The sequence below is a fragment of the Pholis gunnellus genome (genome assembly GCF_910591455.1).
Source record: "Pholis gunnellus genome assembly, chromosome: 2".
Taxonomy (NCBI): Eukaryota; Metazoa; Chordata; class Actinopteri; order Perciformes; family Pholidae; genus Pholis; species Pholis gunnellus.
In genome coordinates this window covers 20372511-20396568 of record NC_136536.1, presented here as the reverse complement: position 1 = coordinate 20396568, position 24058 = coordinate 20372511, and the positions used below count along the sequence as shown (strand labels likewise).

At 44.3% G+C, this 24058-nt stretch overlaps 1 protein-coding gene across 1 annotated transcript in view; it reads left to right on the top strand.

Moving 5' to 3' along the window:
* The window catches only part of mtor (mechanistic target of rapamycin kinase), a 91648-nt gene that overhangs the window by 9371 nt on the left and 58219 nt on the right, over positions 1–24058 (top strand). Inside the window, exons 16-28 of the mRNA XM_079168517.1 lie at positions 144–236; positions 430–564; positions 1930–2059; positions 7572–7822; positions 7938–8024; positions 9500–9667; positions 14214–14326; positions 14665–14827; positions 15482–15574; positions 15712–15858; positions 16384–16526; positions 16776–16938; positions 18333–18478. Coding sequence (XP_079024643.1) covers positions 144–236; positions 430–564; positions 1930–2059; positions 7572–7822; positions 7938–8024; positions 9500–9667; positions 14214–14326; positions 14665–14827; positions 15482–15574; positions 15712–15858; positions 16384–16526; positions 16776–16938; positions 18333–18478 — 1832 coding nt within the window. The remainder of the gene's footprint in view (positions 1–143; positions 237–429; positions 565–1929; positions 2060–7571; positions 7823–7937; positions 8025–9499; positions 9668–14213; positions 14327–14664; positions 14828–15481; positions 15575–15711; positions 15859–16383; positions 16527–16775; positions 16939–18332; positions 18479–24058) is intronic.

The window sequence follows — 24058 nt, the reverse complement described above, 5'->3', positions numbered from 1 at the left end:
GATTGAAACTGTTCATTTATATAATATTACTTGTCGTCTTAATGTAAAAGCTAATTATTCCCGCCCTTTCAGATTTTAGAAGATCTTAGTGACATTAGGACAGCGTGGTTTTGTTTACTTCACCTGTGCCTACCCTGTGTCAGGTGAGTGGCCTGGAGATGAGGAAGTGGATGGACGAGCTTTTTCCAATCATCATGGACATGCTGCAGGACTCCTCCTCATTGGCCAAACGACAGGTACTTAATGGCTGTAATGTTCTTTTCCACCTATTTACATGGAATAAAGTGTACAATAAGAAGAATACATCAAAATCAAACTCAAGTAACTGTAGCATTGTTTGTTAAATAGTTCCATTTTATTACAAGGATGGTGAAGTAACAATGCAAAGAAAAGTGCATCCCAAAGGTTATACTTCATGCTTTCCACCAGGTGGCGCTGTGGACACTGGGCCAGCAGGTGGCTAGTACAGGTTATGTGGTGGAGCCCTACCGCAAGTACCCCTCCCTTCTGGATGTGCTGCTCAACTTCCTCAAGACGGAACAGAACCAGGGCATCAGGAGAGAGGTACGCCACTTCTTGACCTATTTTCCCCCACGGTTGTCTTCATAGCAATGTGAACCCAACTCTGTCGTCCAGTGCGTCATTATGAGGCCAGACACCCTCCCTGTCAACGTACACTAAACAAATAAAGGTCTGTTTAGTTGCATTGACTTGACTGGTAAATTATAATCACGTGTATGCAGGCAGTGTGAGGCGATGCACATGTTCCATAGATGTGTGGAACCTTTTCTTAAGTCTTGAGTTGTGACGTAAGTGATAATTGCCAAAGTTTTGTCCCTTGCCTATTACATTACGTGCGTCTCAGAGAGTGTGTACTCAATGTATGTGTGTGTGGTGTGTGGCACATGAACATGGGCTCTGGCATTTCTCGCCCCCGGATCCAGTAACTAATATGTCTGAAATCCAGTTGGGCTCATTATCCAATGGTAGTTGCTAGTCGAGGTTGACTATGTACCCTATGCCATAACATCTGCACTCCTTGATGGAACAAACTACAACACTTTTAAGCATTTATGTCAAGTTTTAGCTTACTTTTGTACGTTGTCGGGTTTAGTATGAACGTCTGTCTTTTGAGTATCATCCGTTCAGCTTGTAGGCCTTAAAAGATGGCTCTGCTTTAGAGAAGCTGGAAGCTGTGTTCAGTTTGGATTCACAGCACTACATCTATGTCTATTCGTTCTGTATAAACCCGGTATACACCAATATTAATAGTATTGTACTATGTATAGAATTTGATTCTTGCGTACGATTGTTTCCAACTTGTGTGATCCAAACATTGCTAATAACTCATTAACAATAACTCAAAAAAATATTGAAAAAAGATAAACGTAATCGTTTATCAAAATTCACGTTTTTTTCCCCCAAACTAAATATTCTGCTTCGATCCATATTTGTTGGTCTTTCAAAAACAACATTTTCACTGCGGTTAAAAAACAGTTGCTGCACGCTATATTACGCCGTTATTAACTGGGTGGTCTAGCAGCACTCTAACAGCACCATTAATCACATTTATATACCCCCAATAACAAAAATCTGTTTTTTCCACATTTATTTAGGGTCATGACTTCATGAAACATGACGACAGACCTTTAAAATCTTCATTCAAAACCCTCAATAGAAGCTCTGAATGTAAAAAGAAAAAACGACACATAGCCCTATATGCTACTTCAACAGAGCTCCAGAACTATAAGGAGGCCATAACACTTTGTAACTGCTGTCAAAAGAATGCTCATTTTCTTAGAATGCCGAGAGCGTGACCAAGTCCGACCGTCTTGTTGAAGAGTTCTCTGCTGTTAGACATGTGTTCCGGTGGAGGGCGAACACCGTTCAGTGGAGGATTTGCTAACCGCGTGCTGTGCGCTCCAACAGGCTATCCGTGTCCTGGGCCTCCTCGGAGCTCTGGACCCCTACAAGCACAAGGTGAACATCGGCATGATCGACCAGTCACGAGACGCCTCCGCCGTCAGTCTCTCCGAGTCCAAGTCCAGTCAGGACTCAGGTAGGCCACAGCTCATCACAGTTTTAGGAATACCATTGGGCTGCAATTCTTTCACCACGAGTCACAATGGAAAGTAGTTAAAACATTTTATTTGTGTTTCTCAAAGTTACGGCGGTATTAAGTTCTCATTCTTCCAAATTCCTTTGCAATTCTGCAACAGCTGGAAAATCTCTAAATCAACAGGAACCCTTTTCTAAAGTCTCACTGCGCGGGTCCATCCGTTGGTGTTGTTGCTTTAAATACGCTTTGTCTGTGTGAGCCTGATGGATAGTATTATAAAGAGTCTGTATGTAGATCACCATGGAATTTGTGATGATTTTTTTTCAGTCAGCCAGATTGTAAGGGGCAAGTAAACCCGCATGGCAGAGGTTTTTGGTTCACACGTTATGTCCAGTATGCTGTAGTTCTTGTGTTTAGTATTTTTAAAAGGAATGATGTTTCCACTAAGACATGAAGGATTTACTGTATTACCCCTTCTGACATCCTTTCATCTCCAAACCTCTCCAAAGCCACCCGTTGAGGTGGTCCAATGTGTTTGGCAACATTAAAAACATACTGTGTGTGTGTGTGTATATATATATATATATATAATAGTGTCTTGACATTAATATAATATAAATCAGGTCCAACCACTAAGTGCACGCATCTGGCAGCAGGCAGACGAACACGCTCCTTAAAGATGGGCTGTGAGGCGACTTATTGGAACAAACAGCTCCAGTTTTAAAGGTCGGCCAGTCAGCAGTTTAGAAGATGCAATGTAAATGTAAATGTCATTTTGGAAAAAGGCGTCTGAGATGTAAAACAAGGCTTTTGCATTTGTCATAAATCGATTTGTCAGTTCTCATGCAACGTTTTGATTTATAAAAATACCATTTTTGTCACATTCATGAACAATTTAGTGTTTTAAAGCAGCTGATGTTAAAGTAAAGAGGGTCCTAGTGGTACGAGATGTTTTACACTTCACTGAATTGAACAATATTAAATTGTGGAAATTCAAATTGAGATATTAAACCACTTGTGCAATGAATGCACGCACAGATTCCCCTCCGTTAGCAACAAGTCAGTGCTGCAGAATGTGAGTAAAACACACCTTTACAGTTATTCTTTGGTCCGAATAGGATCGCTCTGATTTCATCCTCAATTACTTGAATTGCTGAATCTGATTTACAAAACCAACGTCTGGCCAAAAAAAAAAAAGACACGTGATTCTACAGCTCATTAGAAATAGAGGACAGAGAAGTGAAACACTATTTGTCGAGGTCTTGCCTCTGCACTTGAAAAGTCAACAGCAGCTTTGGGTTTGAGAGTTGTTGGATCTTCGCTCTTCAGGATCTAATGTCTGGCTTCTGTCTGATCGACGTGCATCTAAAACCTCCAGTTGGGCTGATTGGGCCAATTTAGAGGGAAATGTAACCGCGACAACTGGATTGGGAACTTTTTAGACTGGAGAAATAATTTAAAGTGACCCACTTTTGACCGACATCACTTGTATATGTCATTTTATATATGAGAATTGATAGTGAAGCTAAAATGTATGACCCGCTGAATCATTCGTCATCACACATCATTACAGAGATCTATTGCTGTCAAACTCCGCTTTTTCAATATGTTTGTTGTCACAACAAAGCATGAGCGTTACAGCGTGTTACATAAAGGTTCCCTTATCCTACCGTAGCAGTATCTCTATGGAAAAATTCATTCATGTCAAACTACCATGGTGACATGGTTACACATCTGGGTCATATTCAAACCCCCAGGAAGAGCGCCAGGCTTTGAAGCAAATTTTACATAGTGGCCAATGATTATATACGACTCTGTCACGTGATGCCATGGGGGCCAAAAATCCTTTTTCCCACAGACTTGCATTAGAGGATGAGCCGTCTGTAATTCAGCGGAGGTGAATATACTTTCAAGTACGAGTAATTGAATAGCTTTTATTTCCCTTCCTCCGTTCATGTGAATGAGCCCGAGAATAAGGCTAAACTGAAGGCTGAGAGGCGGGGTTAAAGGAAACGCTAGTGTGCCTGCTCTATGGATGTGTAAGATCGGCGTAAGATCGGCGTAAGATCTCCGTATTTTTATAGTCGGAATTCAAACTTTTTTTTGCTTCTTGCGCCACTGAGCAACTTTCATAGAAATGAACGGGGCGCCGCCTCCAACGCCGTATCGGTTCTCTTTATAAGTCCGTGGTCATCTTCTCTCTTTAGCTCTTAGTGTACGCACGGGTATCCAACAGAACAGCCTTGAGCCCAACAGGCTGCATTGTTCTTTACTGTCCACAAGATGAAAGAAATAATAAAACATACTTGTGACTTTGTGATGTCTATTGTCACCAACAACATTAGGGTTCATCCACTGATGATGATGAATGGAGCATTTTGACCCGATGGTGGTGCAAAATGAAAGGACCTGCTGCAGCTTAAGGCCCGTTATCCTCTTGAAAAATCCCAACAATGACAGTAGATACAAATGGTCAACTCGGGGCTCCACTCGTCTGCGTCTAAGAATGTGATCTTGGGACAATACGGTAATAGTTTTACCAGTTCCTTCTCAGAGTAAATGGTCTGTGACTGGAAGTGGAGGCTGTACATCTGTTGGCAGATCAGGGTCGGTGTCTGGAGCACCAGCAATATCTGACAGCATGTATTTTGTTTCGTGGGAGGTCACTGGTGAGGCCCGTCGCCTCACCTGACTTCAAACGAGACCAATCACGTCACTACGGAACGCCAGGGTCGTAAAACTGATGAAACGGTGCCCCCTTAACAAGCCGTATTTACATCTGTTATTATGGCTAGGAAACAGTTCAGGTTTTTTTTTTTTTTCTTCTCTTGCACAGCTGAAACCTGAATTACTACTGCGCTGCTACCTCACTTAACTACACGGGTGCCTGTTTGTGGGCTTTAAAGATACACATGTGTTGCCATCCATCACCGTCATCATTCTGGACTTGGCCGGAATAATAAAAGATCCAAAGCTACCCCTCTTTAGCCCGCGAGCCCTGTGCCAATCTGTTTAGTCTACAGTCCGGAGTCTTCAGGGAGACAAGTGGAGCAGCTGAAAGCGTACTCCTGCAGAAGGCCATTGAAACGCAGAATACCACAGATCTGTATTCTCAGATGCCTCGTAAAACATAATCGCTCCGTGTAGATAAACGGTCTGACTGACGCCATTTGCATTGCCTGTCACAACAACAAAAAAAAACCATGAATAAAACTAGTGAATTTAAGAAAGACGCGCATTATAAATGTTAAATAGACCACCGCTGTCGCTTGGTTTCTTTTAAGAAATGCATAAAAGAGTCGTGCTCTGTAATTCTGGGCACGACTGCTGAAACCCTCATGTGGCTCTTTTTTTTAGATGCTCCTGTACTTAAAGGTGATTCTGAAGTGGCTTATCACATATGGCAGCAATCACACAAATACCCTCAAAGCGAGAATTACTGGGTGTTCAGACCAAACGGCACAGTTTGAGGGGCGCAAACACGATCCAGCTTTAAAAAAAAAAAAAAAATGCTATCCATCAGAATCGTTACATTTCTGTCATCTCGTCTTCTGCTTTGACGATCGCACAGCGAGCAGATGCATTACTCTTCATTTTCCAACAACCAGGAATGTGAGCTTGCACTGAAGTTGCATTGTGATGTGATCAAAAATGGGCCCTCGTTTTCTCCATGCAGTGCTAACCTGAACTCAGCCCACGATTAATGCTAAGTTCATGTAACAATGTTTCTTTTTGCCTTTCTTTTTAACGTTCACGCCTATCCTGTTCTCCGTGTAATTACATTTGTAACTGTAATGGGCCCAAACGTATAACCGTGTGAACCCATATCATCACGCACTACCTCATAATGCTAATAGAAGAATGAAAGTAGCTCAAAGGAGAACCGACACTATGTTTATGTTGGCAGGAAAAAGGTGCTCTTGTGGTTTAAACAAGACTAAACACACAAGGGAATAGTCATCAACTACTGCAATCCAGCTTCCTTGTATTAAATAAAACCTAAAAAACCCGATTTTGATTTGTTATCCACTGCTGTAACACAGGTCGGTGCCAGAGCTGACGAGCGGCCAGCAGCAACAAGTCAACGATATCCGCTCTCTTCTCCCGTCGACCTGTTATTGTTGTCTTACTTTACAGAAGCACTGTCAGCTGTATTTAGAGTGAAGGAGGAGGTGTTGATTTGCGACTGGTATGCCATAAATCCCCATTGATATACTCGCACACTGCAGAGTTGTTGCCTGACTAACAGCCTCTGAGTGTCATGACGCCACAGCCTTCTGTCCTACTTAGTCACAGCGGGTTGGGCGGGTGAAGTTATTGTTGGAATTGGATTTGAACTCATAAAATGAGCTCAAATACTCAAATGATGTTATGATCACATTTGGAAAATGATAGAAGTAGTTTTAGTTTGAGTTTTTCTTCTTCAGAATTGAGCTGGAAGTGTTCGTTTACCTTTTGACTGAAGAAAGCGCTGACTGACTGCTTCTGACCGACACCAGTGCTGGCTTCACATGTTGAGTTAAAGACAAGTTATTTTCCACCACAGAAATGCAAACCGCCAGTTGTTTTAATACAGGGCTACAAGGGGGTTATTGTTTTCAAAGTTTGTTAAAGTTTATCTATATTATAACAAAAAAAAGCAGGAGAACTGTTCTGTGTTTTATATTATGATCAGCTGAGAAACACTGCAGACAAAATGCAGATATTTCATCGGCAACTCATACTTTATGTTGTTATTTCTCATATGTAAAGAAAATAGTGATTGGACCTCTCATCCAGGAACCAATTGATGGATGTTATAGATATGTAACCGTTCACATTTGGCTCGTGTTGAGCGTCGTTGCCTCATCCAGGAAGGTTTAGCATTTCCTGTAGAGAATTGTGGGCTGCTGAGATAAAGGAGCACTTGAGGAGTCCTTGTCAACTTGTATTACAGCCACAAAGCCACATGAATGCATCTTTTCAATAAATCTGACCGGAGCGCGATGGCATATGAAATACTGATCGGTCACGTCAGGTGTGTCCTTACCGATAAGAAGCTCCAGTTCTCAGCTGTATTTGGAGCTAAACCTCGGAACAAGCGTTCTTGCACTGTTACTACGTGTTTTCTTGGGAAATAACATTTTTTGAAGAATTGGGACACAGCTTCTGCATATTGTGAGACGGTGATTCACTGGGGTACTTTTTATTGTGTGCCCTGGCCTGCTGTCGTCCAGTGCATGCTGGGATAGGCTGTCTGTGGATGGACAAGATATAGTTCTTAGCCTGGTTAGGAGCAGGAAGTACCAAGATTTCAAATGATGTAAATACAAACTGTGTGCTACTTGTTTCAGTTTGAGGACAATTATTTCTCTCATGGTTTAGTGATTCCAGAGAAAAACATAGACCCGACTTTTGTTTCCTTGTGCACCATACAGCCATTTCCTCCTCGAGAGTAAAAAGTTGCTTTTAGTGATTCAAACTTAATTTGTCGCAAAAATGAGCAAATGTCTCTATTTGCTCTTCCTTTCAGCGGACTACAGCACCAGTGAGATGCTCGTGAACATGGGCAACCTGCCCCTGGACGAGTTTTACCCCGCCGTGGCAATCGTCACTCTGATGCGCATCCTGCGGGACCCCTCGCTCTCCAACCACCACACCATGGTGGTCCAGGCCGTCACCTTCATCTTTAAGTCTCTGGGCCTCAAGTGCGTCCAGTTCCTGCCGCAGGTCATGCCCACTTTCCTCAATGTGATCCGGGTCTGCGACGCCAGTATCCGAGAGGTAGGTAGCGCCACAGAATAAGAGGCAAGAGGCTGTCTGCTTGATAATGTCAGTTATTCTCATCAGCAGCGAGTCCCTTACTCTTTTTCCTTCATGTGCTCTTTTTGCTCTCCAGTTCCTCTTCCAGCAGATGGGAATGGTGGTGTGCTTTGTGAAGATCCACATCCGCCCTTACATGGACGACATCTTCACCCTCATCAGAGTGAGTAACTGTATCAACACGCCCCCTCCCCCAAATCCCCTGAACTGATCATCCAGCCGCCCTTATTTTCCTGTCAGGCAAACAGCTGCAAACTCTTTAATTGCACTCAGTTGTGCTCTCCACCAGGCTCATTAGGAGCGATGTGTTCAGGCCCCCTGGATGACGTCTGGCTCCATGTCACACAGCGGTACACATCGTGTGTGGAGTGGGCACCGACGAACAAGATTAAAGACGCTCATTATGTAGAATGACACTTTCTAGGAGCAGATCAGCTCACGTTGTCCAATTCAGAGAAATTCCGACTCCTGACATTCACCCCGTCTCGCATGATGTGGAACAACTGCTAAAGCCATAGCCCTTGAACCTGCACAAACACACTTGTCTATAACATAATCACATAGCAAGGCACAAAATATCATATGACATGGCTTTGTAACGGAATCTTGGTAACACTGTTACCGGTAACTCCTCCTGCAGAAAAGTAATTGAGAGAACCGAAACCCCTGCGCCTCAAGTCCCTCTGAGTTAATAAATGGCGAGTGAAACAAAGAATCTATTCATTTTTTGCTCCCGCATCCAGATGAGGGGGCTGGAATAGCCATTCAGGACACTCACTCGCTCTCGAGTCAGCTGCCACAGGCAGGGAAAGCAGGAAGTTGGGGGGCTGCTCGAGACCTCTGGCCACTGACTAAACACCTCCGCCAGATCTCACAGCTGAAGCCCATTGACTGATTGACTGATTGACGCATTGCGTGACTTCAAGTCTTCCGCCTTAACTCCGATTGCGATTATCTCTAATGAACGCGTCGGCCGTGCCGGGATTTTCCCAAAAACGGTGTCACCCAGACGTGATGTCAGTCCCAGTTGACTGGAAATTGTCTCCGTCCCCCCCCCGTCCATCGAGTATCGTGACGCTCCCGCTCTGCCTCCTGGCACGCGAAGGCTTTGAACCTCCAGAGGGAAATCTGTCCAAACGTCGCACTCGGCGTACGGATGGAAACACATTTTGACCCGATTCCTCAGACCCACACAAACACCACGCGAGAGCAAGGTGGATGAGGTAGTGCTTTGGATGTACTCTCTGAATATTAAACATTTTATATTCAGAAATTGGACTCTCATGAATTGAGGTCACTCTTATTTAGACATATAACTTACTGCAGTCACATCTGTCTCTTAGCTTAGGTAAGATTAGTTTTGTGTATTCTTTTTTTTTTGAAGATCACACATTTGTGGAGAATTTTGGTTCCAGGATTCTCTACAGTTTGACCGTATATTATATAATTGTATATATTTAATGTTTCTATTGGACATTTGCTTGATAGTATTGCAATCCCTTTTAGAGCTGTATAGTAGCAGAATGCCTTTTCTAGTGTGCTATACAAAGCAAAAACAGTTTAGTTTATGTTTTTTTAAGAAATATTCCACATCATGGTATTCTAATTCATGGCAACCTCTTCTGTCCTGCCCTGTAGGAGTACTGGACACCAAACAACCCCATGCAGAACACCATCATCCTTCTGATCGAGCAGATCGTGGTGGCACTGGGTGGAGAGTTCAAGCTCTACCTGCCTCAGCTCATCCCACACATGCTGCGTGTCTTCATGCACGACAACAGCACCGGACGCAGTGTTACCATCAAGGTCAGTGCAACGTGGTCACCAATCCTAATGTGCGATTATAGGCCGACAGCCGGCTAGAGTGGTGGTGTGTCACTATTCTTCATGGATTTACAAGTACAATTAGTGATGAGTGTACACCGAAGGGTATCCTAACCGCCACCATACAAAGACAAGAAGCTGCCGTCACTCCTGAACTGATTCACACAATAATACTGAGAACGACACATTCTAAGACATTATTATTTCCCACGGTGGTTTTTTAAAACAGTAAAATATGTGATTGATGATGAGATGAGAAAGGAACAATATTTTTTTGTTTGTTGTTTGCAAAATGTTCAGCTATGTATGTGAAAGTGAATGAACCGTCACACAAATAACAGGTTGAAGCTTTAACTGTGATGATGTTAGAATTACAGATCAGATCAAAAAAATTCAAGGCCTGCTGCCCTCGCGACCAGGCCTCAGGTAAGCGGATGAGGGTAGATGGATGTAGAGCGGCACCAATTCTGATTTCAGATTTTGTCTGACATGCTGATTTAGATTTTTTTGAGTTGGAGAGTAGAGAGTTTTTTCTCTCGCAGATTTATGACTTTATAATCTCAGAGACTATTGCAGTTTTTTCCTCGTATATTTGTGATTATTTTGTCATAAAGTTAACACTTAATTCTCAGAAATTCTGTGTTTTTTTCCCCCTTTTATCCCCCCTTCCCTCCCTGGCTCGGTCATTTCCCTTTTTTTTTTCTTTTTTTTTTTTTTTCCTTACAATGTCCCTCATACAGCGTCATACATTTCAGCTATTGCAGCAGGAACACTTTTAATTAATCAGGGAAAAAGAAACAAAATGTAATGGAAAGAAAAAAAACAATAAAGAATTAACATACTGAGAGGTTACAGAAATGAATCCAGGAAGGCTGGAATTGAAATTGTGGTGAAAAAGCTGGAGCAGCTTTAAAAAGGTGCTTTGAGACCCCTCAGCAGACGCTTAACAAGTTAATGCCGCCATGAATGCTTTCGCAGCCGAGTGAAGAGCAATAGCTAAAATACTAAAAGAAATTTAGTCATTTGAAAATCCTTGCAATAAAATCAGACCGAACTGCCCGCTGTGGCCCAGTGCATGGACAGAATTATCATCAGTGCGCTTTTTAACTATGCGCCTGTAAATTACACATCTTCCATTTTGTACCGTCACTGTCGATGTCTTAGCGTTGCCTTTTTACAGAATTTAGTTCTAACCTTATTTCTAACTCATGCTTTCTAATTGACGTGGATGGCAGTTATTCAGTCCTGCCTCAATACATTTGATAATGCTCTGAGTAAAGCTATCGTAACCTAAGTATAGTAACCTAGTATGTGTTCTTACTAGATAATCACAGAGACTGTCAGCATAGTGTCGTGCCTATTTGGTGGATCAGACTTTTTCATGATACATCTTTCCTTGTTCACCACAAAGTGCAGTATGCTTTGTGTAGTACAAGAGTGTATGTTTCACCAAAATGACCCGCGTGTACATCAGATGGCTGCAGGCTTGTGAGTGCTGAGGACGAAGTTTGAGACGTATCGATGTAGAACGGGTAAATAACCTGATGAATCACAGTCGGGTGAATGTGAAGAAGTTGATGGATTATCACCTTAATCCTTCGTAGCAAGTACCTTAATTGCATTAAATAATCTAACTGATGAATCACCCTGTCATTCTATGAACAAAAAAAGCAAGCGTTTGATTACTGTCTTGAGATTTAAAGGTACCCTGCAGCGTTTTTGACCACGAGCAGTAATGTTTTTTACGAACATGTCCCTCATACGAGCACAGGCACCGGAGCCACACATTGACTGTATATAAGAAGTGGGCGTAGCCGTTGTGACATCAGCAATTGGTTTGTTGACTGCTGTTTTGAATCCTCGAGTTTGGCATTTTGGCTGTCGCCATTTTGACTTTTTGCACCAGTGAACGGACCATATTACAGTGGAGGAGTTACGTAGAGACGTAGAGACGTAGAGACGTAGAGACGCCGTATACGGCTCTGGTAGCAGTGCCAACCTGTCAATCACAAGGTAGCCCGCCTTAAAGCATACTCTGCTTTATGGTCTATTTCATTCTAAATGGATCATAATTAACTAAATGAACATCATGCTGTAAGAAGACTTAAAACTAGTGATTTAGGGCATAAATTCACGTTTACAATGTTTACTGAGGGAATAAATCAAGTGAGAAGTAGAGTCCTTTTCTCATAGACTTCTATACAATCAGTCTTATGTTTGCAACCAGAAGAGTCGCCCCCTGCTGGCCATTTGAGGTTAAAAACGCGTCTTCCATGGCCTCACTCTTCAGAACGGAAGTTGCTGCCTAGAGCAACATGATACACATTCCTGATGACGTGGTAACTCTATGCCACTATTCAGCAGCAGCAGTAATGCACCAGTGACAGAAAGGAAGCAGAAGGCTGTCTGTAACATTTGTATTTTAAGGTACCCTGTTGAGTTTTATAGAAATATTCAAACATTTCAGGCCAGCCTCGTGGCACAGTCGGTAAGAAATTTGCTTCCCATTCCCTCTTTGTGCAACGGGACACTTTGCAGAGAGTTCAGTCTAATTGAAAGGAATCGTGAGACGCGTGAAACTGCATGGCGGTATGATGCAAGCAGCAAAGGAGGACGAATGCTGTTTTGCTGCAGTGAGTCCAAGACTCAGAGCTACAGAGGTAGATGACAGTCGCTCAGTCCGTAGGGATTTGTCCTGGGAAACAGGCGGACTGTTGAGCAAGGCACTGAAACCCCTAACTTCTCAAGCGCTTGACTATGCGGCAGCTTCATCCCTCTGACATCGCGCCACAACAACATAATGCATGTCTGCAGGTCCTGTGTCTGCATGTGTGTATTTCAGGCCGATGAGTGTGTCCCAACGGAATGACACACGCATGCTAAAACACAACTTAACACATTTGTGGACTGCTGTCTGTAGTATGCTAGCTCCAGCCGTGTATTTTTACAGACCGACTCACACTATTTCCTCCTCCCTCTGCTTTTGGCCACAACACGTGAAAACATTTCACCAAGCGGATTTCGGTCCGACTGTGCCGGAGAAATAAAGTCTAATAAGAGTAATTACGGACTCATTTAGATGTGCTTGTGGTTCACTTAAGAAATAAAAGCTAGCTGTACTGGAGAGTTAAAAAGTTAAGGGTTACTGGCCATAATTGATAATGTCGGTGAAACAATAATATGCGTCGCCCCAGTCGACGTGTTATTTTTACTGATGAATGGAGAAACGGTGACGTGTCGTGTGTCATAAATCAAGTGGAGAACGTGCACTAACTAGATGGAGAAGATCATATGTCATATTTTGAGTAGATAACCTAATTCTGCCTGCACTGCCAAGAGGAGTGTGTGTGTGTGTGTGTGTGTTTTTTAGAAGTGCTCCCATTACTCCACACTCCCTCAGAAGGCACAGGAGCTCAGCCCACAGTTGACTTATTGGGGTGCTGCTTTCTGTTCGCGGTTTCCGTCGATATCCATCAAAACCCATTCAGGTCATGAGCCATTCGTTTGCAATGCAGCAGTTCAAAGACCGCATAGACCTGTAGCTTACACACTCTCCCGTTTCAGCAGCTGCTGCCAGAATTTGTCTGGGTTCTCTCTGACCCTAAATCACGGTTTGTGCTCAGACCACAAAGGCAGAATCGCAAGAATCACGGTCATCTAGCTCACTCTCTCTTCTGGTGCTGTTTTGTCTCAGTCTGCCGTATTAGATAACCCAGCAGCCCACAGTCTGGATAGTCTATAACTCAGGCCTGGGTCTGGAGCTTAATCTTAAGCACAGGATGGAGGTCACGAAATGGGGGTGGGGGGAACTGGGAATCGGGTTACCCTCTAGTCCAAAGGAGAAGAAAAGAAAAACACACTTCCATCATTTCATGGAGCTGTTCTGCACAGCCACCACCAAAGCCCCTGAACACGCACACTCGCACACCTCCACCTCGGCTTCCTGCTGTCTCGCCGTGCGTCATTTAGACGTGGGGCTGGGGGAGCAGAAGTGGTCATGGTGCGCGGCGGGGGCTGGGTTTGCTTCAACATACGTCATCCTTTTAAGACCATCTATCCGTGCAAACTCCTCACACATGCTCCACACAACATGATGTAACCATTAGATGAAACTACAGGAGAAATCACACATGCTAATGTTCATTTTCTTAAAGATGTGTTGTTGACAGCCAGCAACCGAGCACTGCCACCTCAGTGATGCCCTTCATGAATTTATAACTTAATATTCAGTCATGAATTCATGCTGTTCATTGCATACCACACTGTGTGAGTTGGCTCTAACTGAATCTTGTTTGAAAGCTGTATCAAACCGTTCAATATTAATATACAGGTATGTCAGATCTGCGTGAACAAAAAATAGTTTGTGACAATTGAAATTGACGTCCTTATGTTTTAGATGGAGCCATCTGAGTGTCCAACATTGTACAATGATGTGTAAAAAAAACCCTGTTATAAATCTGCAGTGTTATGTGTAACATTTAAGGGACGGAGATCAGTTTTAGTTTCAGTGTGCGCTTCTCTCTTGCAGATGCTCAACGCCATCCAGCTGTTCGGTGCCAACCTGGACGACTACCTGCACTTGCTGCTGCCTCCCATCGTCAAGCTGTTCGATGCCTCTGATGTGCCCCTGCAGGCCCGCAAGTCAGTACACCACCTGGCTGTCCCTGTGCTAACGTAGTCTGTGTTTCCAATTATAGCGAGAGGTTTAAAATCCTGCCTCACTGGGTCTCTCACAGCGGTGGATTTTATGGATTTAACATTGTTGTGTTATCTCCTAAATCTGATTTTGATTGTATACACACTTGCGCCACAGAGATGGAAAAATCTATACCAGCCAGGAAGAAGAACAGGGTTTCACGTTTAGTCTCCTTTACAGCATGCCATTGTTATTTGCTCTTGTGTCGGGTCTCTCTGTCCTGCTGCTGGTAAAGTGAAACTGAGCGTTTTGTGTTTATCTCTTTTTCCTCTGTGTGGCTCAGGGTCGCCTTGGAGACACTGGACCGGCTGACGGAGTCCCTGGACTTCACCGACTACGCTTCGCGCATAATCCACCCGATTGTTCGGACACTCGACAGCACGCCCGATCTGCGCGGCACCTCTATGGACACCCTGTCCTCGCTAGTATTCCAGTTGGGAAAGAAGGTAGCTACAGTTGTCCCTCAGGGTTCCCATTCATTTGCGATTATTCCTAAAGAGACTGCTTCCAGCCTCCCTGCTGCCGTGCTCCACATAACCAGCATTTCGGTAACCCTCCACCCAGCACCAGTCTTAATTACCGGTACTTCCTGCCAGACTGCTGATGTCATTGGCCATTTGGCGGCGGGGGGTTGGTGTTTATGAGGGTGGATGAGGTCACGTTTACCCCTCCCTCTCTCCCCCCCCGAGCCATCCCCTCCCTTATCCCTAAACCCTCCTATGGTTTTTTTTAGGCCTAACCTCAGAAGCACCAGCCCACGTGCGGCCTCGTCTGGCAACAAAAAACGTGCAGGGGAAGCTTTTGATCTGAGACTCGCGGTGGTTAGAGACAAGTGCAGGATTTTCAGTTATTTGGCTTCTGGTGTCGGGAAAGAGCGAGCCAGACTAAACCACATAAATCACACGCACGCACGCACGCACGCACGCACGCACGCACGCACGCACGCACGCACGCACGCACGCACGCACGCACGCACGCACGCACGCACGCACGCACGCACGCACGCACGCACGCACGCACGCACGCACGCACACACACACACACACACACACACACACACCCTTTTATTTACTCTCCTTCCATATCCTCTCATTTTTCAGTACCAGATCTTCATCCCCATGGTGAACAAAGTGATGCTGAAGCACAGGATCAACCACCAGCGTTATGACATACTCATATGTCGCATTGTGAAGGTGAGTTCCCCCCCCCAATATATACAGGTTTTCTGAAAATGCTTTGTTTATCAACACTTCAAGGAAATGCACTTCTACATTCATAAAACATGTTTGTCTGTGGGTGGGCTGTGTGTGTGTTTGCGACTACATTACAGGGCTACACTCTGGCTGAGGAGGAAGAGGACCCTCTAATCTTCCAAAATCGCCAGCTTCGTAGCAACCAAGGAGACACTCTGGTCAGCGGGCCGGTGGAGGCGGGGCCTATGAAGAAGCTTCACGTCAGCACCACTGCACTCCAGAAGGTCAGAGGGGGGTGATTGACATTGGTGCTTTCATACTGAAGGGTAACACACACGAGTGTTGATTTCCACCGCCGTGGTTGTTGACTGTATTGCGGTCGTGTACAGGAAGCAACCTTGTGTTCAAGCAGATTGTTTATTCGCAGTGATGACATACGGACCAACAGAGAAGTGATGAATGAAAAACCCAAACAAATGAGCGGAGAAACACAATGAACACAGATGCTCCCATGCGAGGGGTCACTGAATGCTTCGATGAATATGAAGGCGATGTGAATCATGTGCTGTGGCCTTCACGGTCACTAGATATGAACAAGGCTCTCCACCACCATCATCATCAAAACACTCAAATGAGGCAATCTTTTGGAAGAACGCTGTTTCATTCTTTAAGAACGTTTCACTGCAAGCAGCAAAAACGATTTATGTGTCCGTCTCAGCCAGATGAGCCCACACACACACACACACCTGTGTCGCTACCCACGTAGTTCCCAGTGAATGCTGAGATGGAGGATTTCTGTCTCTTTATAGGCTTGGGGTGCTGCCAGGAAGGTGTCCAAAGACGATTGGCTTGAGTGGCTGAGGCGCTTGAGTGTGGTCCTGCTGAAGGAGTCGTCGTCTCCAGCCCTGCGATCATGCTGGTCTCTGGCCCAAACCTACATCCCTCTCGCCAGGTCGGGTCTACTGCTCTAGCTCACTTCCTCCTCCCTCTATTGCTCCTTCATTTTTCTCCTTTTTTTAACGTTCCACATGCATGATAGTCCGCAACAGCTAAAAGCACAAAAATAAAATCACATAATTGCTAATGCAAGCAAGCTAATCTCGCTACTTATCAGTTTGCTGTTCTCCCACATTCAGTTAAGGCCCCGTTTTTGCTAAATATTTATATAAATAATATATTTGCTGTTTCCTTGGGTCCACAGGGACCTGTTCAACGCGGCCTTCCTGTCTTGTTGGTCCGAGCTGAGTGAGGACCAGCAGGACGAGCTCATCCGCAGCATCGAGCTGGCCCTCACCTCCCAGGACATCGCGGAGGTCACGCAGACTCTGCTCAACCTGGCGGAGTTCATGGAGCACAGCGACAAGGTTAGCATCCTAATCGCAGCAGCTACTTTAACCCCACAGCATCACTGTGATGTAGCTCAGGCTGAAGCACACGTCTGGTTTTATTAGAGTGCTTGCAGGTTGATATCTTAAGTTGTTTTCAAAATTCAAGTTTTGATATTACGTCGTGCATTTTAAAGCGGTGGTATAAAAAGCTTTTCCTGTCTCATTGAATGTCAAACCGCCCGCCATAAATCTACGAGGGTAAGATGTTATTTATTCTACCCATGACTCAGCTAGAACTGGTCCCCTTTTAAGCTTTTTTTATATATATATATATATATACAAACTGTCCGGCCCCTTTGTGGAACGAAACGTCCATGCCAAGAGGATGTGCATGACATTACATGCACTACCTGATTTGAAATTAGCTGTACTCTACCGGCTCTCCAGCTGGCAGCGCAGCAGCGATTACACCTCATCTGTTTCAGTGTTGTCTGAGTGGAAACAATGATGATGGTTCACTTGGCTCTGATCACTTAAGGGTTTTTCTTTGTCATCAATGTATCTTCACACTAAGTTTCGCCTGAAAGCGTTCAGTGTTTTGAATTGACGCATCTGCCGGAAAATTCCGAACGGTGCGTCAGATGCAAAACAAAAAACAAAGTGTATGACCGCAAATAACAGAACCTGCACAGAGGCGCTCAGGAAACTGACCAATGCGAAAAAACAAAGAGAAACCAGGTCTCCTCGTTTGCCCTCGTATTTTGTGCAGACACCGTTGCCACAGTTCACCGCAGACAGGAAACCTACAAACCGTGGTTTTCAGTGCTAGGTGTTGTTTAAATGGATTGTGTGTTGAAGGTTTGAAATGGGCCCAAAACTGCACCACATTATCCTACTTGGTAATTGATCAAAAAGTCGCAAGAGGAGAGAGCTGAGCAGAAACCATTCTGGCTGCTGTCATTGTGATTAAAAAATATAAACAGGAGGAGATAACACTTAAAACCACAGTGAACAGAGAAACCCTTTCACGAGAGCCCTCTGTTTGACCGCACATGTTGAGCTAATTAGTGACGAAGCTGTTGCGTTGAGGGCAGAGACCGTCATGGCCGGGTCATAATATATTATTTCAGCAGGTTTACCCCCTGCTGGGAGGCTGCAGTAGAAACAGACATAAAGTGTCCGGTTCCAAGCCGGTGGAAAGAGGGTCATGAGATGTTTTCTCTAGGTGACCACACCGCCTTTTGCGCGTTGACTCAATATACAGCTACCTTATTTCAGTCATTCACATCATTGTGTACAGTTAAATATAGTGTACAGTTAAATAATAAGTTCAAACCCTACTAAATGCAGATGGAGGACAGCAGATTTCATTTGAGTTTCATTTGATTTAGGAAACAACTTATTTCACACACTTTGTTTCCCGTTGTCAGGGCCCTCTGCCCCTCAGAGACGATAACGGCATCGTGCTGCTTGGCGAGAGAGCTGCCAAGTGTCGTGCTTACGCCAAAGCTCTGCACTACAAAGAGCTGGAGTTTCAGAAAGGGCCTTCTCCTCTCATCCTGGAGGCTCTTATCAGGTAGGTGGTCTGAAAACCTTTTTTTTTTTTTTATGAAGAAAAAAAGCATGGCTTTTATAAACTGTGGGAAGATGAGTTCAGTCCTCATCACAGTATTTGACTGACAACAGCAAGCGTGAAAAGGGCAAATAAGAAATGAGTCTATTTCTTTTTCAGCCTAACTCATTGTTTGGTTTTGTGTAAGTTCTCCTTTGGTCCACAGTTTAACAGTTTTCTTTTCATTAAAGTTACAGTAGAGTCAAAGGAATATGTAGCTTCTTCAAAGTTAGGGCTTCATTACTCGGTAACTTTGAGATCATAACATAATTCAGTGTCAGTGGGAGGTCTCTTCCCTCTGGTGGAGATTCATCCTAGTCACCAAAACTAGGTTTGACAGGTGCCCCTGTGATAAACAGTTATTGCATTACAAGTTATTGCTTGAAGACAAACTCTCTCAAAGTCAATTTTTATTCCAATAAATACCATTAAAACGATATTGCACATATCTTCCCTTAAGCCTTTGATATCCTCTGTCATCTTTTCCATCCCCCTTTTTCTCATCCTTCTTTATTTCTATGCCTTTGGCACGACGGGGAGAAATCTGTTTTCCAGGCATCTAATTGGACGCTTGCCTCCTTTTCATCTACGAGTGTCTGGACTTGTGTTTCTCAGGGGCCTGTTTTCAATTTCTCAGGAGCCTTGATGATGATGAATGATGGGAGCCGGCACTCTGGTGTTTTCAATATCCCCATCTGGTTCTCACCTCTCCAGGATTTCCCATAAAAAGATCCAGAGGCTGGTGTGCGAAAAAAAAAAAAAAAAAGCACAACGTAAAGCTGGCTCTACTGAGTCGCCGCCTTATTTAGAGAGAAAAAAACAAACACGTTCATAACTGATGCCCACTTTTTGATGATGGGGAGGCATCGTCTCTGATATTTCAGCACCTGACGAGTCGCGGTGTTTGTAGATCAGTGCACGAGTACGTCAGGTTTTTTTTTATAGTCGCAAATGGACCTTCAGTTAAAATTCAGGGAATTCAATCTGAATAGGTGACACACTCATAATAGAACACATTTTACGAGTTGTAACTGATATAAATAATGTGTGAAGGATTTTAAGAAAATCAAAATTAAAACTGCGAGCAGTGATGAACGGGCCCTCGCCTCCCTTGCGCGTCGGGGCTTGCGGCGGACTCCGGCCTGCGCGTCGGAGAACGTCCGCGACCGCTGGACTGCGCGTCCGCGAGCGAGACGTCGTCGATCCCGCGTGGGACCGCCCGATGCCGGAAACGATGCTTTGCAAATAGTACTATGCTGAGGAAAAATGACACCGAAATCAAAATGGCCGACTTCTGGTAGGTTTTAGAGCACGGTGCCAGGAGACTTATTTTTAAGTCTCCGCAGGATACGCGCGCCTACCGAGTTTCGTACGTGTAGCTCAAACGTAGCGCCGGGGCTGCTCTTTTGAAATATTGTAGGGGGCGCTTCAGAGGCAATTTAAAACGGACAAGGCCAAAAATCGTACCACATATTTCTTCCGATGCCTTTGACACATGTGCAAAGTGCCATGAATTTTTGAGCATCCTAACCTACTATGCTATGGAAAAATGACACCAAAATCAAAATGGCCGACTTCGGTAGGTTTTAGAGCATGGTGCCAAGAGACTTATTTTTAAGTCTTCACAGGATACATGTGCCTACCAAGTTTCGTACATGTATCTCAAACGTAGCGCCGGGGCTGCTCTTTTGAAATATTGTAGGGGGCGCTACAGAGGCAATTTAAAACAAACAAGGCCAAAAATCATACCACATATTTCCTCCGATGCCTTTGACACATGTGCAAAGTTTTAGGTATTTCTGAGTATCCTAACCTACTGAATCATATTTCCTTCAGCCAGTAGGTGGCGCTATGAGTTTTTTGAATTTTTTCAAATCAGGTATGTTCAGGCTTGAAGTGGCATCATGCACAAGAAGTTTTGTGCAAATTGGATAATGTACCTTGGAGTTATAACAACTTCAATTTTGCATGGCGAACGATGCGTCGCCACGGCAACAGCGTTCAACGAAAACTCACAATACTTATGGCAAATCTTCATCAATGTCTTAAGGCCATCCTAGCACAATTTGAGACTAATCGGGTCACGTGGCTAGGAGGAATAAATGAAAGTCTAAAAAAAAACATTGCCTTCAGCCAGTAGGTGGCGCTATGAGTTATTGAAATTTTTTTAATTTGTGTGTGTTCATGCTTGAAGAGGCTTCATGCACAAGAAGTTTTTTGTGTATTGGTTAATGTACCTTAGAGTTATAACAACTTGATTTTTCATAAAAATGATGCAAAATGGCCGCCACGCCACGTCAAGGTTCTTCGATGAAAGCGCTAGCTTTTAATAATTTTTAATCACAAAGGTCTTAAGAGCACCCTGAACAAATATGAAGTCGATCGCATAAATGCTCTAGGAGGAGTTCGTTAAAATACGAAGGCTGCAAAATGCGAAAAGTGCCAAAAAACACAACTTTGCGGGTTTACTGTAGCGCCCCCTATTGGTTGAATGCAACAAAAATCTTAGGGTATGTTGCGGTATGCGATGGGCACATATGCTGAAAGTTTCGTGAATTTTCGACAATGGGTTGAGAAGTTATGTGTATTGATATTAAGCCACGCCCTTAGGAAGTTCATTGGTCCATATCTTCTTAACGCAAAGAGATATCAAAAAGCTTTTCATAAATCTGAGTGATCTACATCCAATTATGATCCACAGCAATTTTGGTAGCAATCGGAGCCAGCGTGTGGGAGGAGTTGGCAAAGATGTGTTTTTCACTAAATTCAAAATGGCGGAAAATTTAAGTATGCGCATTTTCGGGGTCTGAGAGGCTTTTTTTTAGATCTAGTGGATTAGGACATGTGTGTTGAATTTCAAGTCAATCGGACAAACTGGCCGAGGGGCGTCGCCGGTCCGCTTTGTAGGGGGCGCTAGAGAGCCATTTTTTTACACACATTTATGTCACCTATATCACACCTCTATTTTCGCCAGACCTGACAAGTCTGCCAAATTTGGTGAGTTTTCATGCAGCGCAAGTACCCCCAAAATACTCCCAAAGTGCAAAAATAAAAAGAAGAATTAAAACTGCGAGCAGTGATGAACGGGCCCTCGCCTCCCTTGCGCGTCGGGGCTTGCGGCGGACTCCGGCCTGCGCGTCGGAGAACGTCCGCGACCGCTGGACTGCGCGTCCGCGAGCGAGACGTCGTCGATCCCGCGTGGGACCGCCCGATGCCGGAAACGATGCTTTGCAAATAGTACTATGCTGAGGAAAAATGACACCGAAATCAAAATGGCCGACTTCTGGTAGGTTTTAGAGCACGGTGCCAAGAGACTTATTTTTAAGTCTCCGCAGGATACGCGCGCCTACCGAGTTTCGTACGTGTAGCTCAAACGTAGCGCCGGGGCTGCTCTTTTGAAATATTGTAGGGGGCGCTACAGAGGCAATTTAAAACGGACAAGGCCAAAAATCGTACCACATATTTCTTCCGATGCCTTTGACACATGTGCAAAGTGCCATGAATTTTTGAGCATCCTGACCTACTATGCTGAGGAAAAATGACACCAAAATCAAAATGGCCGACTTTGGTAGGTTTTAGAGCATGGTGCCATGAGACTTATTTTTAAGTCTCCACGGGATACGCGCGCCTACCAAGTTTCGTACGTGTAGCTCAAACGTAGCGCCGGGGCTGCTCTTTTGAAATATTGTAGGGGGCGCTACAGAGGCAATTTAAAACGGACAAGGCCAAAACTCATACCACATACTTCTTCTGATGCCTTTGACACATGTGCAAAGTTCCATGAATTTCTGAGCATCCTAACCTACTGAACCATATTTCCTTCAGCCAGTAGGTGGCGCTATGAGTTTTTTGAATTTTTTCAAATCAGGTATGTTCAGGCTTCAAGTGGCATCATGCACAAGAAGTTTTGTGCAAATTGGATAATGTACCTTGGAGTTATAACAACTTCAATTTTGCATGGCGAACGATGCGTCGCCACGGCAACAGCGTTCAACGAAAACTCACAATACTTATGGCAAATCTTCATCAATGTCTTAAGGCCATCCTAGCACAATTTGAGACTAATCGGGTCACGTGGCTAGGAGGAATAAATGAAAGTCTAAAAAAAAACATTGCCTTCAGCCAGTAGGTGGCGCTATGAGTTATCGAAATTTTTTTAATTTGTGTGTGTTCATGCTTGAAGAGGCTTCATGCACAAGAAGTTTTGTGTGTATTGGTTAATGTACCTTAGAGTTATAACAACTTGATTTTTCATAAAAATGATGCAAAATGGCCGCCACGCCACGTCAAGGTTCTTCGACGAAAACTCTAGCTTTTAATAATTTTTAATCATAAAGGTCTTAAGAGCACCCTGAACAAATATGAAGTCGATCGCATAAATGCTCTAGGAGGAGTTCGTTAAAATACGAAGGCTGCAAAATGCGAAAAGTGCCAAAAAACACGACTTTGCGGGTTTACTGTAGCGCCCCCTATTGGTTGAATGCAACAAAAATCTCAAGGTATGTTGCGGTATGCGATTTGCACATATGCTGAAAGTTTCGTGAATTTTCGACCAATGGTTGGGAAGTTATGTGAATTGATATTAAGCCACGCCCCTAAGAAGTTCATTGGTCCATATCTTTTCAACACAAATAGATATCAAAAAGCTTTTGATAAATCTGAGTGATCTACATCCACTAATGATCCACAGCAATTTTGGTAGCAATAGGAGCCAGCGTGTGGGAGGAGTTCGCAAAGATGTGTTTTACACTAAATTCAAGATGGCGGAAAATCTAAGTAGGCGGAGCTTAGGGGTCTGAGAGGCTTTTTTTTAGATCTAGCGGATTAGGACATGTGTGTTGATTTTCAAGTCAATCGGACAAACTGGCCGAGGGGCGTCGCCCGTCCGCTTTGTAGGGGGCGCTAGAGAGCCATTTTTTTACACACATTTATGGCACCTATATCAAACCCCAAGTTTCGCCAGACCTGGCAAGTATGCAAAATTTGGTGAGTTTTCATGCATGGCAAATACTCCAAATATGCAGCCAAAGTACAAAAATAAAAATCAGAATAAAAACGACCGAGAACCCCTACAATTTCAATAGGGCCTTCGCTGGCCCGACGTTGTCGGTGGCTCGGGCCCTAATTAAAGCTGCGAGCAGCGATGAACGGGCCCTCGCCTCCCTTGCGCGTCGGGGCTTGCGGCGGACTCCGGCCTGCGCGTCGGAGAACGTCCGCGACCGCTGGACTGCGCGTCTGCGAGCGAGACGTCGTCGATCCCGCGTGGGACCGCCCGATGCTGGAAACGATGCTTTGCAGATAGTACTATGCTGAGGAAAAATGACACCGAAATCAAAATGGCCGACTTCTGGTAGGTTTTACAGCATGGTGCCATGAGACTTATATTTAAGTCTCCACAGGATACGCGCGCCTACCGAGTTTCGTACGTGTAGCTCAAACGTAGCGCCGGGGTTGCTCTTTTGAAATATTGTAGGGGGCGCTACAGAGGCAATTTAAAACGCACAAGGCCAAAAATCATACCACATATTTCTTCCGATGCCTTTG